Below are 18,143 nucleotides of genomic sequence, written 5' to 3'. Positions count from 1 at the left end.
CCAGGTCTTCAGAGAGTGAGGAGGTTGCAGACTGCCGATCTGAGGGAAGAGGAATGGAGCGGCAGAGAGTGGAGTCATCATCAAAGAGATAGAGAGGATTTTCCAGAGAGTCGGAGAGATCATTGATAAAGACCAGAAAAAGCACAGGGCCCAGAACACTGCCTTGGGGAACTCCAGCCTGAACAGGAAGGGGAGATGAGAGAAATCCATTCAGGGCCACACGTTTACTACGACCAGAGAGCAAATCCGCAAGCCATGCATGGAGATTTCCATGGAGGAGAGTTTGGTGAGCAGAGCTGGGTGCCAGACCGTATCGAAGGCACGTGATATGTCAAGGGAGACAGCTCTGATTTCCTGTTTGGCATTGAGGACTCCGTCCATTGTTGAGACAGCAGAAGCAGCATGTCCAGAGTAGAATGACCTGGTCTGAAACCAAATTGATGATGAGAGATCAAGCCATTGGAGAAGAGGAAAGATTTCATATCCGAAGCAATGATGGGTTCCATGACCTTGCTGATAATTGGGAGCAGGCTGATTGGTCTGTAGTTGCAAGGATCTGTTTTTGCACCTTTTTTGTGTAAAGCGGTAATGTTTGCTGATTTCCAGGATGCTGGCAGATGACCTTGAGCAAAAGATAGGGTGAAAAGAACAGAGAGAGGATGAGATAGAGCGGCAGAGCAGGATTTTAGAACCTGTGGGCTGATGCCGTCTGGTCCAGTTGCAGAGTCAGAGTCGAGGTTAGACAAAAACTCCTCCACCTTGTCAGGAGAGAAGGACACAGAGTCCAGGAGCAGTTGGGTTCGACTGGGAAAGGTGGGAACAGAGAGAGATGGGTTTGGGACACAAGATTTTCAGGCAAACACAGAGTTGAGGCCTTCAGCTTTGTCACGTGCGATGTCAACTGTGTGGCCATTTGAGGTAAGGGAGGGGATGGAGGGGGAACAAACACCAGAAACGGATTTGACCAGATGCCACCAGGATTTGGAGGAAGGAGACAGGTTTGAGAGTTCATTCTTGAGTGTGGAGAGATAGTGCTTCCTGGCACTCCTGAGGGTAGACACACACTTGTTCCGAGTTTGGTGGAAGGAACTGAGATTGCCTTCAGTTGGATTAGCCTTCCAAGAGGCAAAGGCAAGTTGTTTCAGGGCAACTGCCTCACCACAAGATTCAGTGTACCATGGACGGGAGGAAGGGTAAGACAACTGAAGACGAGATGGGATAAATCTGTGCATGAGAGAGAGCAGTTTGCTTTGGAAGAATTCCCAGGAAGATTTGATGTCAGAGGCAGTGGAGATGGGAGACCAATCCAGACGATTGATGGCTGCTTGAAGACCGTCCCAGTCAGCCTGAGTGAAATGCCAGACTCGTCGACGCTGAGGAGGCTCTCTGAGAATGGCCAGAGAGATGTCCACTTTGACAAGCACATGATCAGAAGAACCGATTGGAGCAGAAGAAGAGCAGCAGACATTAGCAGGGAAGTTTGTCATAACCGAGTCTAGAAGAGAAGATACTCCATTGGCTGAGATCCGGGTCGGGAAATTGACAGATTGTGTCAATCCCAGTGAGTCACAGAAGTCCTTTGCTGAGGTGCCATGACTGGTGAGAGAGGAACCCACACCCAACCATCTGGCATGATGACAGTTGAAGTCACCACATATGAGGAAGAGAGAGTTGGGATGAGTGGATAGAAGTTGGTCCATGTTGTCAAACAGTGAAATGTAAATGGAGTCATCACTGTTTGGAGGACGGTACAGAACACATATGAACAAAAGGTGGGAGCGGAGAGGAAGCCGTAGCCAGAGGTACTCCTGGGGATGAGGAGGAGAGAGGGCAGTGCAAGGAGAGTGAGGAAGAGAGTTTTTGATAAAGATAGCCACCCGACCACCAGGACGAGGCTCAGGTCTACCATACCGGAGGAGGGAGTAACCAGGAAGAGATATTAAGGAATCAGAGACATCTTGAAGGAGGAAAGTCTCTGTTAAGCAGATCAAGTCTGGATTGTCAGAAGCAACCTGTATGGAGAGATCAGTCAGGTTTGAGCGAAGGACCCGGATGTTTGAGGTCCATACCGTTAATGAAGAGAGAGGGGGAGCATCGGGTACAGGACAGGGGAGGGGAGGAGTCAGGTAAGATGAAGGATGAGAGGGGGAGGTAGGGAGAGCAGTTGATAGTGTCAGAGATTACAGAAGAGTTCCAAGAAAGGGAAGGATGAGGAGGATGAAAGGTTTGATGGTGAAGGGATGAGGCACAGTGAGGGGTTGTTTGAAGGGGGGGGGGGGAGAGGAAAGTAGAAGGTTGGGGGGGTGGAGGTATGAGATAGAAGGGAGACGAAGTGGGGAGGAGGCAGCTTTGAGGAGGAGGGGGAGGAGGGAGAATTGGAGAGGAATGGTATGTAGGGAGATTTGAATGGGAGGGGTTGGGGGGGAGTTTTGAATGGGAGGGGTTGGGGGGGAGTTTTGAAGGGGAGGGGTGAGGGGGGAGTTTAGGAGGGGAGGGGCAAGGGGGGAGTTTAGGAGTGGAGGGGCAAGGGGGGAGTTTAGGAGTGGAGGGGCAAGGGGGAAGTTTAGGAGTTGAGGGGCAAGGGGGGAGTTTAGGAGTGGAGGGGCAAGGGGGGGGATTTGGAGGGGAGGGGCAAGGGGGGAGTTTAGGAGGGGAAGGGCAAGGGGGGAGTTCAGGAGTGGAGAGGCAAGGGGGGAGTTTAGGAGGGGAGGGGCAAGGGGGGGATTTGGAGGGGAGGGGCAAGGGGGGAGTTTAGGAGGGGAAGGGCAAGGGGGGAGTTCAGGAGTGGAGAGGCAAGGGGGGAGTTTAGGAGGGGAGGGGCAAGGGGGGGATTTGGAGGGGAGGGGCAAGAGGGGAGTTTAGAAAGTGGATGATTCATGAAAGACGAACATTGATAACAAATTGGGTTTGTTGTGATTTTCAAGTTAGCAATCCGATTCAGAATGATGGAGGAGGGGTGGAATGAATGTGAATTTAGACCATGTAGTGAGGGAGACGTATAAGAGATTGAATTTCTTTTTTTTGACGTGGAATGAGTTGGAGAGGAAATTGAGAAAAGCCTTTTAAATAGGAAGAAAAACAGCGTGTTGTAATATACCACTGAATAAAACACTGAAGGGGAAAGTTTAAACATATTTAAATAATATTTAAACAGAACCGTGAACAATCTTATATGCACAAAAATACCAACGGGGGGAGAGCCGAGAGGGACCACCACGAGTCACGTGAACAGGGCAAAAGATGGATGGCAAGGAGATAATGGGGCCGGGGCGTACAGCACACCTGGACAGAAAGTACAGGATGAGACAACAACACATGTGGATAAAATAAAATAAATGTTTTTGGTTGTTTTTTTGTTTGTTTGTTTTTGGGGGGGGGTGTGGGGGGATTTAAAACGTTAGACAAAGAGTATTATGTTCGGGGTAGAAGGGAAAAAAACTAAGAGCCAGGCAAAACACGATGTAGGGGACTTAAGTTAACAAACACCGACGGGGGTACAAGGCCGCACACGCGGAGCAGAACACGATTAATTAATTACGAGTTACAGGAAATTCAAACCAAAACTAACTATAAACAAACAATAGCGCATGGACGATAAAAGAACGAGTTGAAATTTGACAAACACACGAATGAAAAAATAACCGCTTTGGATGCCCGGAGAGAACCAAGCCTCAAGGTCGGAAGCTTCAACAACTAGGCCGCGTGGCACGAAATACTCGACTATTTTTTACAGGTATGAAAGATTTACACCGATAATCCCCCGAAGGACACGCAAAAGGTATACACACGTAAGATAAATAGTTTCGACAAAAATACAAATGTGACAATTACTTAACTTCGAGCGTGCGTGAAGATCGTGGAACAGCTTCGAAAAACCGTGACCGCCCCGACAAGATCTCGCGAGATCTCCCAAGTTGTTTCCCCACCTTGGCAAGACTGCTGCTTGCCACTTGGATTTGGTGTGCTGTCTGAATAGTAGACACTACCTTTAACCATAGTGGCGAACGGCATGTGACCCGGTGGCCATGAGTGCTGACCCACTGCACATGTGCACGTGGATGGTACATGTCGACATTGACCGAACAGCTCACGTCCACGACTGAAAATCATTTACCATTTATTTTAAACCCCGTTTTAATTCAACGATTATTTTCCGAACATTGTCAACAAGTCATTATAAACTCAAGTCACAATTCCCCAGACACCAAGTCCCGAGTCTGAAGTCTATTTCCTTAAGTCCGAGTGAAGTTGTTATTTGCAAAATTTTGCGACTCGAATCCGAATCGCTGACTGTGCTCTGGACCCTCAAGCCCAACTTACAGGATTATTATTAATCTTTTTATTTTCTTTTTTTTTGACCAAGTAAATGTTTACCGTGAATTCCTGCAACTCATGATGTGCTCTTTGATGCCATATCGATTCTTTCAGCTGTTTGCCGTTTCCTTGCCGCTACATATATCCCATGTATTCTGTTTTCAAAAGGGAAATAATGGAGGTGTAATGCACTTGAAACGCTGTGTTTGCATAAGATAGAAAATGCGTTACAGGAGCCTTTTCCTATCGTCTGAGGATTTAACAACTGATTACTCCTTTGCTTTCAACAGCATTGGCTTTGGAGGAACAAACAGATAAAAAGAAGAGAATTGTAAGTGTTTGTTTTGATAATTTTGTGTGTTGTGAATTGATTTTTTTTTTTTATATACAAGTTTTTCTCTAACAGCTGTTTGCTAAATAAAGAGCATGTGATACACCACTTGGACTATCAGAAGGGATGTGAAACCTTTGCCCACCTGCCATCTTGGCACATCAAAAAACCATACTCATCTTTATAGATCTCAACAGCAGGAAATATTTTTGTTCATGTTGGTTATTTCGCTTGTGTAAAGCAGAATAATTTTATTTCAATTTTTGGCCTTGTCATTTGGTATAAACATTGATTTTAATTCAGGAGAAACGTGTAATTTTGCTCAAAATTGTATTTGCTATTGCTTGTTTGTCTCGAAGTAGAATTAGCTAACGTGTTTGTTTATTCTTTCTTGCTTACCTAGTTGCTTTATGTATTATGAATGAGAGTTGCCTTGGTGAAGAGAGATTCTGTCCAAATCTCAGAGGAAGGAGTGCAGGTTTGTTCAGTGTGTAAGTAGATAGGAAAGCCATGCTGAGTTTCTGAGCTAATTGAGAAGCAGCTGAATTTTTCTGGGAATTCTTGCCTTTTTGTTGTAGCTTGAGGAGGTCAAGGACAAGCAGACTTACAAAAATGCCAAGGAGATCCTGGAGAAATTTGATCCTGAACTGAAAAAGGCTAAGGTACGATACTCAGGCTTTGATCACTTTGTTGTTAATATTTTTTTCACACTGTGTCTTTACTTCACATTTAAACTACACAAGGGTGTGAACCATGTCTTCCATTTGACCCGTTTTACAGTCCAGCACTTGTTCCACAATATTCTCAGAGTTTTGCTCACCCCGTACATGGTTACACATTCCACAGCATGATGTCCTCACAGAGAGATAACTTGCATCCCCGAGGGCCTATTAATGTGAAAAATTCCAATGTCTCAGTTCGAGATGTTAGACTAAAAGACCGATTCGCTTTACCTTTCACTTTTGTACAGCTCGTGGACTCGTTTCCGGTGACTTGTACAATATTGTAATTCCAAACTATGTTTCCTCATCCAATACTGATCATGCTGTGTGTTTCCCTTCTTGCAATGTACTTGAATGTAACTTTTTTGGTGTTGTATTCTCGAACGCAATGTTTTTAAAAAATGTTTTCGGGTTGTCCGTCCATCCATCTGTCATAGGTTTTTGTTACCCCGATAAATTAAGAACGGCTGAAGGGATCTTAGTCAAACTTGGTGCAGGTATGTATAATGAGGTAAAGATGCACTGTTTAGATTTTGGGGTCACGAGGTCGAAGGCCAAAGGTCAGAGGTCATGTTAGGTAAAAATACTGTTACCGCGATAACTTGTGAACCAGTGATGGGATTCTGACCAAAGTTGGTACTCGTATGTATAATGATGTAGAGATTAATAGATTCGATTTTGGGTTCAAGTGGCCAAAGGTCAAATGTCAGACGTCCCGTCAGGTAAAAATTCTGTTACCGAGTTAACTTGTGAACCAATCATGAGATTTTCACCAAACTTGGTCTAATTATATATTATGATGCAAAGATAAACTGATTCGATTTTGGGATCAAGAGGTCAAAGATCAGAGGACATGTTAAGTTACAATTATTTCGTTACTGCATAAGAACGGCTGAAGGGATCTTAATCAAACTTAGTGCAGGTATGTATAATGAGGTAAAGATGAACTAATTAGATATTGGAGTCAATAGGTCAGAGGTCATGTTAAGGAAAAATATGTTGCCATGCCAACTCGTGAACCAGTGATAGGATTTTGAACAAACTTGGTATATGTTTATATGATGCAAAGATAAACTGAACTGATTATGGCATCACATGGTCAAAGTTGAGGTTATGTCAGGTAAAAATATGATAACTTGAGAACAGCTGAAGAGATTAAAATCAAACTGGGTACAGGTATGTGTAATGATGTAAACATGAACTGATTACATTTTTGGATTAAGAGATCAAAGGTCATGTTCGGTAAAATCCTGTTAGTTATAACTTGTGAACCAGTGATGGGATTTTGCCCAAACTTGATATAAATATATATTATGATGCAAAGATGAACTGATTATATTTTGGCATCAAAGGTGAGTAGTGAGGTGATTTTGGTGAGGTCAGCGGTCATGTCAGGTAAAAATGTGATACTTGAGAACAGCTCAATGGATTTAAATCAAACTTGGTGCAATATGTATAATGATGTAATAATGTAGGCAGAGACATATCAGTCGACGACGTGAAGTCGAAGCGTGTTGTTCTAGTTTATTATTATTATTTTGTGGTCCTGCTTGATTGTTGTTTTAAAATATTGATTTGTAGTGTACCTGATTGTGACGTGGCATGTTTTATTTTGATCATTATAGCAACAGGAGCAGCAACAATTGGCAGCTCCACAGGTGCAAACGAGCCAAGGTACATCCTAATATGTTCCAAACAATTGTTATTGATCTTATCATGGGTTTTGATTTATCATAATTTGTCACATAATTATGTCACCAAACTCCACCGACTACGATACTACGATTTACTTTAACTTTCTCCTCACGTAACCTCTTTATCTCTGTTCTCTCATAGTGATGTCCATTGAATGTTTTGAGGAAACAATAGCTTTTGTTTTCACTTTTGTATACCATGACTACTCTGTTTTCTTGAAAAGAAACTTTTGAGGATCCATTTGCTATTCTATTAATAACAGGCTACACCTTGTCATCAATTTCAAGCTTATTTATTTTGAACCTTACTATTGGTCTTTAAGTAAAAACTCTGGTTATTCTGTTTTAATTATTTTGTTTAGCATTTGCTGACATTCCTTGGTTCTGGCATGATTCTTCCTAACCTGGTTTGCCATTGCATACAGAGCTCCGGCAGCGTACTGTTGCCCAGCGTGGTTTGCCCTCATCCCCAGCGTCTCCTCCGACAGCCGAGGCCCAAGTCACCAATGCGCGGGGTGTTATCGTCTCCGCCTCCCCACCTGGCCTCATCGTTGCTCCTGGCGGGCCTCCCGAGAGACTGCTCATGACGTCCCCTCATGGCCCCATTCCCGGAAGACGCTTTGTACCAATAGACTTTGGTGCTCCCTGTGCCCCAGGTCAGTATGTCTGCAGTAAATGCAAGGTGAATCTGGTGCATGCTGAAACATAAAGTTTCAAGTTTGATTTTACGTGGAGTAAAGTAACTCTTAAACAATTGCATTAAAGGAGGAAGAGATGAGGGTACAAGCAAGAAATAAAGCTCCAAAAGTGAGAAGTAGTTGTGTTTGAATGAGTACCTGAACAAATGTATCCATTCAAATTTCTTTTTGATTTGCTTTCTGCGGACGGAAACGTTTTCCATTTAAGTGTAACGTTGCCGAGTAGCTAAAGATGTACTGTACAGGTTTTGGATTTTCTGTGCTCTCAAACTGCTGCTTCATTGGACTATATTGAGTGCCTTGTAAGTGCAGTATCCGATCCCATCTTGGATCATGAAAAGCAATTAAAGGACAAATGTGTCAGAGTTACACCGCACCGCACGTGACAAAGCCGAATGCCTCAACTCTGTGTTTGCCTCAAAATCTTGTGTCCCAAACCCATCTCTCTCTGTTCCCACATTTCCCAGTCGAACCCAACTGCTCCTGGACTCTGTGTCCTTCTCTCCTGACAAGGTGGAGAAGTTTTTGTCAAACCTCGACTCTGATTCTGCAACTGGACCAGATGGCATCAGCCCACGGGTCCTAAAATCCTGCTCTGCCGCTCTATCTCACCCTCTCTCTGTTCTTTTCACCCTCTCTTTTGCTCAAGGTCATCTGCCAGCATCTTGGAAATCAGCAAACATTACTGCTTTACACAAAAAATGTACAAAAACAGATCCTTGCAACTACAGACCAATCAGCCTGCTCCCAATTATCAGCAAAATCATGGAATCCATCATTGCTTTGGATATCAAATCCTTCCTCTTCTCCAATGGCTTGATCTCTGATCATCAATTTGGATTCAGACCAGGCCATTCTACTCTGGACATGCTGCTTCTGCTGTCTCAACAATGGATGGAGGTCCTCAATGCCAAACAGGAAATCAGAGCTGTCTCCCTTGACATATCACGTGCCTTCGATGCGGTCTGGCACCCAGCTCTGCTCACCAAACTCTCCTCCTATGGTATCCATGGAAATCTCCACTCATGGCTTGCAGACTTCCTCTCTGGTCGTAGGCAACGTGTTGCCCTGAATGGATTTCTCTCATCTCCCCTTCCTGTTCTGGCTGGAGTTCCCCAAGGTAGTGTTCTGGGCCCTGTGCTATTTCTGGTCTTCATCAATGATCTCTCCGACTCTCTGGAAAATCCTCTCTATCTCTTTGCTGATGACTCCACTATCTGCCGCTCCATTCCTCATCCCTCAGATCGGCAGCCTGCAGCCTCCTCACTCTCTGCAGACCTGGACAAAATCACAGACTGGTCAAACAAGTGGAACATGTCTTTCAATCCTGACAAATCCCACACTCTTACTATGTCTCTCCGAAAAGACCGACTGGAAAACCCTCCCATCTACTTTCTCAACAATCCTCTCCAAGAAGTTCTGTCGCTCAAGCTTTTGGGTCTCACTATCTGCCATGATCTTTCTTGGGATAACCACATTTCCAAGCTGGCCTCCAAAGCCAGTCACTGACTGGGCATCCTCCGTCGTGCGAAGTCCTTCCTTGGCACACCTGAGCTCCTCACCACATACAAGGCTTTCATCTGCAGCTCAATGGAATACTGTTCCCCCCTCTGGGTGCTCCTGCCTCACACCTAGCTCGGCTTCACCCTGTTGAAACCAAAGTTTTCAGAATCATTGGAATCTCCTGCGATGAAGCTATCTCTGAGGGCCTTTCACTCACTCACCGCAGGCAGGTTGGTGGTCTTTCTGTCTTCTACCGACTCCTCTCCGGCCTTGCTCCCCCAGCTCTCTCTGTCCTCTGTCCCCCTAATATTCCTACAGGTCACACAAGATCTGCCAGCAACCCTCTTATGGTTAAACTGCCAAAATCTAGGCTCTCTGCTCACCTTCACTCTTTCATTCCCCTTTTCTCCCACCTTTGGAACAAACTCCCCCATTCCCTTCAATCCCACTCCTCCCTCCAGGTCTTTTAAGCAGCTGTTCACCACAATCTCTTATCTTCCCCCATCCAAAACCTTGATCTTTTCTACCCCCGCAAATTCACCCCAGATACTCTTTTTTTGAAATACCAACTTCTTTCCTGGAAGTCCTTGCAGTGTTGATGTGTTTTATACCTCTGCCACCTCCCCCCAAGCCCTCCCCCTCCCACATTTCTCTCGATGTCCTTGCTCTCAAATGTTGTGTTTGTGTCCTTCCCCCTCTCTCCCCATCTTGTGTTCCGCTCCCCTTATTTTGTGTTTTATGTGTCGGTTGCCTTTTTGTGTGATTAATGTTAGCTTTCACGAGCCTCGATCTTGTATACAAAAAAAAAAAAAAATTGCTGTTGATTAGCCCTGGTCAGTTCTGCTCGAACAGTTGTGCAGCATGGAGATAGCTGATTCATCCCCTAGGAGCGATCCAGAGATCCCTCACTTCTCAAACGTTGTACTCTTGCCGTCCTCGTGCCTGGACTGTGCATAATGTGTTTCATTGTGTTTGGGGTGACCTGGCAGAGGTTTTAGGTGCCATCAATGATGTCGTCAAATCTATGTTTGTACTGTAAAAGCTGCACGGGTTGGTGTGCACATTGGAGGGAAACACGATAAATAGGGAAGGAATTTCTCTGCGTTGTCGATGGGTGGGGGTTTAGTGCCCAGGATACTGTTTGGGCCCAGGTTATTTAATGCGTTTATGATGATGTCGGTATGGATGTGTTTTTGTTGTTGTTGATTGTTTGGGAGAGGGGGTTGAAGGATGTCTTTGTGTTGTAATGTTAATGTGCGTAGGGGTTTCTGGGTGGTTGGACTTAATGTGTCTAGCACTGACACATCAAGTGTGGCATGGGTGATTAGTCTTACCACTTGCATGTCCATGTGGTCTTGAATTTTTAACATTTTTGCCTCTGTGTAGGTGCTTGACGGGTGTTGTTAATGTGCAACGTGTGTGTGTATGTGTGTGTGTGTTGTGTTGTGTTTTGTTGTGTTGTGTTGTTAAGTATGGATAACGAATTTAGTTGTTTGGTTATGGTTTTACCAGGCCGTGTCTTTGCCGTTGAAGTCCCCTCCGATTATGGTGTTTGGGAGGGAAGAGGTTCTGTAGTTGTGAGTATTTTGGTTGGTACAGTAGGGGGTGTGTCCGTGCTATGTAAATGTTTATGATGTTTGTGTGTTCTTTGTTACCCGGTTTAATTTTGAAAACTTGAAGTTTGAGTGTGTCGTCTTGGTGGTGGAAGTCATTTTGTATCTTGCTTGATATCTGTGTATCTAATTGACTTGTGTATGTACAGTCGTGGCCAAAAATATTGGCACCCGTACAGTTTTTTCAAATAATTCACCATTTCTTCCAGAAAATTGTTGAAATTAAAAAGTATTTTGGTATCCACATATGTATTTCTTTGCTTTGCAGTGGAACAAAACAAAAAAAGCTGAAAAAATTACTAAATCTTAGCTTATTCCACACAGAAATCCTAAAATGACCCGGGAAAATATTATTGGCACCTTTCAGAAGTTGTTAGAAATAATTAGATTTCAAGCAGGTGATTCTCCTTTACTTTGGAATTGAACTCATCTGTGGTGAGTTGAAGGTGCCTGCAATATAAAAATCACTCGTTCAACCAGTTTGAATGGAGAAAAGGAGTCATTCTGTTGTTTGGTGTCACTGTGTGTCACGCAATGAGCATGGAGAAATGAAAGAAAACCAGAGAATTGTCTGAGGAGGTCAGACAATTTTGTAGCCAAGCATGGACAATCTCAAGGCTACAAGTCCTTCTCCAGAGACCTTGATGTTCCTGTGTCCACTGTATGCAATGTTATAAGGAAGTTTAAGGCCCATGGCACTGTAGCCAACCTCCCTGGACGAGGCCGCAAGAGAAAACTTGATCGAAATTGCAGCGAAGGATTGTCCGAATGGTGGAGAAAGCACCTCGATCAACTGCCAAACAGATTCAAGCTGACCTTCAGACACAAGGTATGACAGTTTCAACTTGCACCGTCCGTCACCAACTCAATGAAAGGGGGTTCTATGGTAGGAGACCCAGGAGGGCGCCACTGCTGAGAGAGAGACATAAGAAAGCCCGACTGGACTTTTCCAAAACACACCTGAACAAGCCAAAATCATTCTGGGAGAATGTGCTGTGGACAGATGAGACCAAATTAGAGCATTTTTGGTGAAGCACATCATCTCTATGTTTACAGAAACAAAATGAAGCCTTCAAAGAAAAGAACCCCTTCCCTACCATTAAACATGGAGGTGGTTCAGTGATGTTTTGGGGTTGCTGTGCTGCCTCTAGAACTGGGTGCCTTGAATGTGTGCATGGCATCATGAAATCATGAGATTACCAAGGCATTTTGGAGCGCAATGTTCAACCCAGTGTCAGAAAGCTGGGTCTCCGTCAAAGGTTGTGGGTCTTCCAGCAGGACAATGACCCCAAACACACCTCAAAAAGCACCCAGGACTGGTTCAAGACAAAACGCTGGACTGTTCTGAAGTGGCCAGCAATGAGTCCAGATCTACATTCCATTGAACACCTGTGGGGAGATCTGACCACAGCAGTTGGGAGAATAAGGCACCCTACACATCTGGGAGAACTGGAGCAGTTTTCACAAGAAGAGTGGGCCAAACTGTGTAGGAAGCTCATTCATGGCTGTACAAAGCCCTTGACTGCAGTTATTTTGTCCAAAGGCTGTGTGTGCTACCAAATATTAAGTCTTGGGTGTCAATAATTTTGTCAATGCCATTTCTTTTTATTTTCTGTTTTTAAAGGGTATATTAAGTCTGAATCAAAAATAAAGGTTCTGTAATATTAACAGTGAAATAAAGAATTGTGGAGACCAAATACTTTTGTCAATTTCAACTTATTTTTAGAGAAAATTGTGAATTATTTGAAAAAAGTGCAAGGGTGCCAATATTTTTGGCCACGACTATATGTGATTGTGAAAGGCAACAGGAACCTCATTGCCCGCTCTGACTGAGAATGCCCTGTCACTGTAAATCCAAACTTCATATATTCGGGATCGTGTTTTCTGAACTGCATGTGATGAAACCTCTACCTCTGGCATCCGGTCTGTCTGTGTGTATCGATGTACAAGTCGGAATGGTCAGTGTTTTGTTTTTCCTGGTCAGTGTTTTGTTTTTCCTGGTCAGTGTTTTGTTTTTCTGGTGTAATTTAGTTGTTTTTTTGTACTATAGCTATGTGAGTGTTGTTTGTAAAAGTGAAGTGTTTATGTTGCATGACCTTGCTGATGAGGCCGTCTGTGTTGTATTGGAGAATATTAAAGGAATCTGAGCATGCCAGAGTTGCGTAAATTGCTGCATGCCTACATTCATTTGCCAAAACATTGCTCAATTTGATGTGTCGAACAGTAGTCTTTTCACAAATTATTCATTTTTCGTTACATTTGCATTAGCTGATATATTACAAAAGCAAGCGGAGCTGTTTTTGGGTTGTTTTGCTTTTTAAGGGTTGATGTTCAATAAAAAATTCAATTTATTTATTTGTTACATTTTACAGTTTTTTTTTGTCCTTTTTTTTCTCCAAGTGCACATCTCAAATTTCACCAATTTTATATTGTGGTTATCAATTTTATATTGTGGTGCAGCCACCGCACAGCTTCCAGTACATGTCATGCATTCCTTTTTTTGTACAATTGACAAACATATTTTTTATGGGATTTGAACTTGGGTTTCCAGAATCATGACCCAGAGACTTATATGGGAACACTAACAGGTAATTCCGAATAAAGACTGGAAAAAATAGCATAATGGTTTACACGACATTGCACAGTCGGCTATGTTGTGAATGTGTACAGTGGCTGCTGTATTTGTCCTCTTGGTTCTGTTACAGCAATGCGGTTCGATCTTGCTCTCATTTTAAAACATTATTACTTCCGCCACTAAAGGTGGACAGAGGTTATGTTTTCACCCCTGTCTGTCTGTCTTGCTGTTTGTCTATCTACCTGTCTGTGAGCAGGATATCTCAAAACGTTATGGGTGGATTAGGACAAAACTTGGGAAGGGTGTGTGACAATAAATAATTGAATCGATTTTGGTGAACATCCAGATCCAGATCCGATAATTATAAGTAATTCTTCAACATTGAGAGATAAGGCCAAACGATAACATAGCATGACATTTAAAAATGTTGTGACGAGTTGTGACAAACAAAAAGTGGACGAGTTGTGACAAAACTTGGCAGATGGGTTGAGTAGGTGATGAGAACAAGCCGATTAGATTTTGATTCTAGGTTGGAAGGGTTTATAGGGCATAATGTTTGCAGCCTAAACTATGCTTTGTGTAGGGATGCACCCACCTGGTCCACCGCTGCCTCGGCCTATTCTGCCACGTCAGCGAGGCATGGCGGACCGAATAATCGAGTATTTGGTTGGTGATGGGCCACAGAACAGGTACGTTCCTCACCGCAACACATTTCCGAACGTCGAGTGGTGGGTTGGGCTCAGAGCTTGTTTTAAGGTTCGTCTCTTGCATGAAATCTGAACGCTTATACATATTTGACACTTTTCAAAACCTAATGATTGCCATATTTATTTATTTTACTTCTTGCGTTGATTGCCCCCCCCCCCTCCCCCCCGTATTCGTTTTATTTATTTATTTGTTTGTATTGCATGCTTGTGCAGGCTGGTAGGTAAAATGGTTAACTTGTCACCAACTTGTTTGTTATAAATATGCAAGTTGTACTGTCATATTTCCTGGTAGTTTTGCAATTCTTCTTTCTTTATTCCTTTATTCTCAACATTTTTTTCTCGTAAAAGCATCTTGAAGTTAACACCATGTTATATGGGAAAACGTGCGTCTGATGACTAGTGACCTCTGAACACGGTTTTGTTTGTGTGACGTTTCTGTTTTTGTAGGTATGCACTGATCTGCCACCAATGCTGTTCCCATAATGGGATGGCCCTGCGGGAAGAATTTGAGTATATTGGTACGGTTTGGTCAACTTGCTTAATTCATGTCTACGCTAATGTAAATGTGGCCTTTGTACATAATCTCGCACTTGTTCTACATCCCATGACTTGCATCATCTGAATGCACTCTCCATGAAAGAGCCAAAGCGAACTCTTTTATAAAGCTCTGTACCAGCTTACTCTTGCCTGCTCACTGGCAACGATTTGAGCTCTTAGTGAGGATTAACAGGTGTTTGGTTTTTATGGCGAGTCAGTGGGAGGTGAACGAGTTAAGTGCTCTATGGGAAGAGCCTAAGAGGTGCAGAATGTGGCCAGGGCAGTTGGTTATCATTTTGAGCGCCCCTGAACAATAAGGTTCTTCATTGATTGTTTTACTTGAGGGGAAAGTTGCGGGCTCTCTTTCAGGAAGAAGTCCAACTCTCTAAATTTATGGCACATGTACTTGTTGTGGAAGGATTAGTGCTTTGATTGTCAAATAAAATTGATCTTTGGGTTATATCAGTTCCATCTTGATGCTTGAACCCATATGTGAAAAGTAGGATGGATGGGTTTGGTCAATTTATTGCAGGAGTATCATTTCATTTTCAATTGTCTCGTCTTCCACTCTTCCCCATTTAAATCCTCAACTTTGTACACAGCTTTTCGCTGTGCCTACTGCTTTTCCATGAACCCCGCTCGCAAGGCTAAGCCTCAGCCCCCTCGCCTAACCGAGCTTGCTGGCCCCCGAAACCTCCCTGCGAACTTAGCATCGCTCCTTCCTGGTTCCTCTTTGGCTGCTCCCATCTCTGTTGATGAGGCTACAGTTGATGAAGGTGAGTGCTTAATGTTGATGGTGGGAAAGAAAGTTTGGTGGTGGTGGTAGTAAGAGATGGGTAGTTTTGATTAAGTGCCATTTTCTGTAAGTAAATCAGGTTGACGTGCGTGCGTGTATCGGGCTGACATGTATTGTCAGCTTCTTCCTTGCTATGGCAGATACCATACCTCAATCAACATTCTGTGGATTTCATCAATTGGTCTACATGCCTGGTGACACTATAGCCGTACCCTGCAAGACTAATTCTTCTTTCCACTGTTTTATTTATAGCAATGGCAGGCGTTTATATTCATAGCAACTGAGCCTGGCGTTGGCTTAGCGGTTAGGGTGCCGGCTTGGGATCCTAGGATCCTGGGTTCGAATCCCGGTCGATCGCTGAATTAACGCCAGGGGGGTTGACTCAGCCTGTCATCCTTCCGAGGTTGGCAAATTTGAGTACCAGCTTGCTGGGATGAATGATCACGGTGTGTACCCCGATTCAGAATAGGCACACTGTATCCCTGCGCATCCTAAGAGCGTGACCAAGGGTTGGCGTCAGGAAGGGCATCCGGCCATAAAAACATTGCCTCAAACAGGGAACCATGATTGTCATGGGGCCCGCAAGGCTAACCCCTGCTCTAGCGTGGGGAAATGGCCTTAAAAACGATCATTCATTCATTGGCAGGAAAGCTTGACTGAAGTTATGTTGGCCAGTTTGTACACTGGCCTGTCAATGTGCTGTTTTATTGGTCTATGAAGCCTTTAACCTTGAATGCTGCATATTTCGTGTTAAGCATACTGTGTCCTACGCCCTTTATGTCATGTGTTGTCCTTTTATTTAATTTTGATCGTCCTTGCACCTCTTAGATGCTGATGTTGTTCCGGTGGATGCATCTCCTGCTGGACTGGCTTCAAAGACGTCTCCTACAGAATCGAGCAACCTTGAACTGTCTCGTCCCACTCGTGAAGAGGAGCAAGAGGAAAGTCATGAAGATGCAGATGAGGGGTTAAAAGAGGTCTTTGAGGCCGTCCTAGAATCAAATGAGCCTCAGGAAAGCAAAATGGCTGCTGATGCCGAGTTTGCAAATGCTGTCGAAGCAATGGAGACCGAGTGTTAGGGTGCGGACACGACGTAAGTAATATCTGAAAGTTCCTGGCTGAGTAAGCTTTGCACGGTCGTCAGGAATCGGCAAGGTATTGCAGGTTTAGGCATTTCACGAACCCATGCAATGCTGGCCCATGCAGCATATTTATCAGGCCCCTCATCAGTATGAAAGCAGCACATTTATCCCCTTTATACATATCGGTATGAAGTTGGCCTTGTTAGCACATGCAGCCTCCCTCCCCCATGTCATTCCCTTCTCTCCAGTTAACATCGTTTAAACTGCCTTTTCCCATTGGTGCTGCTTTGGTAAATGTTTAGTCATTTTACCCTATGTTGTTGGTCATTGATTTTGAAATTTCATGAAGCTGTTTAGTGTTTATGTTATCCACAATATTTTCTCCCACTTCCCTGTTCACCTTTTGTTGTTATTGTTACTGATGAGGAGGTGCCCTGCTTTGTTTGTTTGGAAAAAGACTACATGTGCTTTTTGTCCTCGTCCTGTTGAGATGGGATGTTAAATGCTGGAGTTGGTGCTCCAGCCAGTAGTGGAGGCATCTTTTGCAATTAATAGACTTTTCAGGTTTTCAAACTCTTTCACAAGTACTCATTATGCAATGTTACCTTTGGTTTGTCTCAAACTCTGCATGGGTGGAATTTGTATTCCCAATGATGATGCTTTGCTAAAGCAGTGCCATGCTTATGATATATTTAATTTTACTTGATGGTGTGTTTCCGGTACATTTTGAGTACATCACTTGGGGAACCTGGCTTTTATGTTGAATCTTTGACATCAACTGAACCGGTTTGTTCATCTTTTGGCCGAATGTGTATAATTCCAGTTTTGTTTGTTTTGAGATTTACGTTTGTACTTTAACCTGTTAAAATAGGTGCCACGTAAAGTTGACACAAGACAATGAGCAGGTTGTTGTTCTTTGGGAGGTGGAGGGTGGGTGGGGGGTTAGAGTGCAGTGTATGAAGTGTTTCTTAAACTTCAATGTCATATTGAGTGGCCGTTACAATTTGATTACCTGTGAAGGTATAGAACGAAGTTGATCCAAACTTCGGTATGCATTGAGCAAAGTCTCAAAATAAGTGTTTACGTCAGTTACTGTGAACGTTTTTGTTTCCATTGCTGTATTTTGTTCTTCTGATAGCTTTACTTTCACATGTTATATTTTTGTTTGTTTGCCATCAATAAAGCATTGCCTGTTTCGTATGAAGTGTCCGTGAATAAGTGAAATAGCTTGATGGTCAGTGGAACCAAAATGCAGTCACTGACGCTGTTGAGGTTGGATTATGCCGTCGTCCAATGAGCAGTAGCTTTGCTATATATGCTCAGCCTTGAGAGGTATTTAATGATTGTGAGGCATAGAAGTTCAAGCAACTAAACTTCTTCTGATGGCTGACTGTAAAAATATATTTGGTGTGTTCGTCTGACAATCCTTCTGCAGACAGGATGTGACATTTGCTAGAATTGAAAGACGTGCTCCATTTGTCAGACCAGAATCTAATCAATTTGGACCAGGAGACAGTGACAGCTGTAGTCTGTATGTTGGTGCGATTGGGTGCTCTATGACATAATGTGGA

At 43.6% G+C, this 18,143-nt stretch overlaps 1 protein-coding gene across 1 annotated transcript in view; it reads left to right on the top strand.

The window, feature by feature from the left end:
• LNPK (lunapark, ER junction formation factor) overlaps nt 1–17,765 on the top strand; it is a 68,031-nt gene extending 50,266 nt beyond the window's left edge. The window contains 8 exon segments of the mRNA XM_068122680.2: nt 4,605–4,645; nt 5,224–5,307; nt 6,993–7,041; nt 7,487–7,717; nt 14,034–14,139; nt 14,605–14,675; nt 15,297–15,470; nt 16,319–17,765. Of these exon segments, the coding sequence (XP_067978781.2) occupies nt 4,605–4,645; nt 5,224–5,307; nt 6,993–7,041; nt 7,487–7,717; nt 14,034–14,139; nt 14,605–14,675; nt 15,297–15,470; nt 16,319–16,569 (1,007 nt within the window). The 3' untranslated portion in view covers nt 16,570–17,765.
• The last annotated feature ends 378 nt before the right edge of the window (nt 17,766–18,143 follow it).

Source organism: Myxine glutinosa, chromosome 7 (assembly GCF_964187855.1).
Source record: "Myxine glutinosa chromosome 7, kmMyxGlut1.1, whole genome shotgun sequence".
In the NCBI taxonomy this organism is placed as follows: Eukaryota; Metazoa; Chordata; class Myxini; order Myxiniformes; family Myxinidae; genus Myxine; species Myxine glutinosa.
Note: the sequence above shows the minus strand (reverse complement) of the source record. Positions and strands in the feature narration are given on the sequence as shown.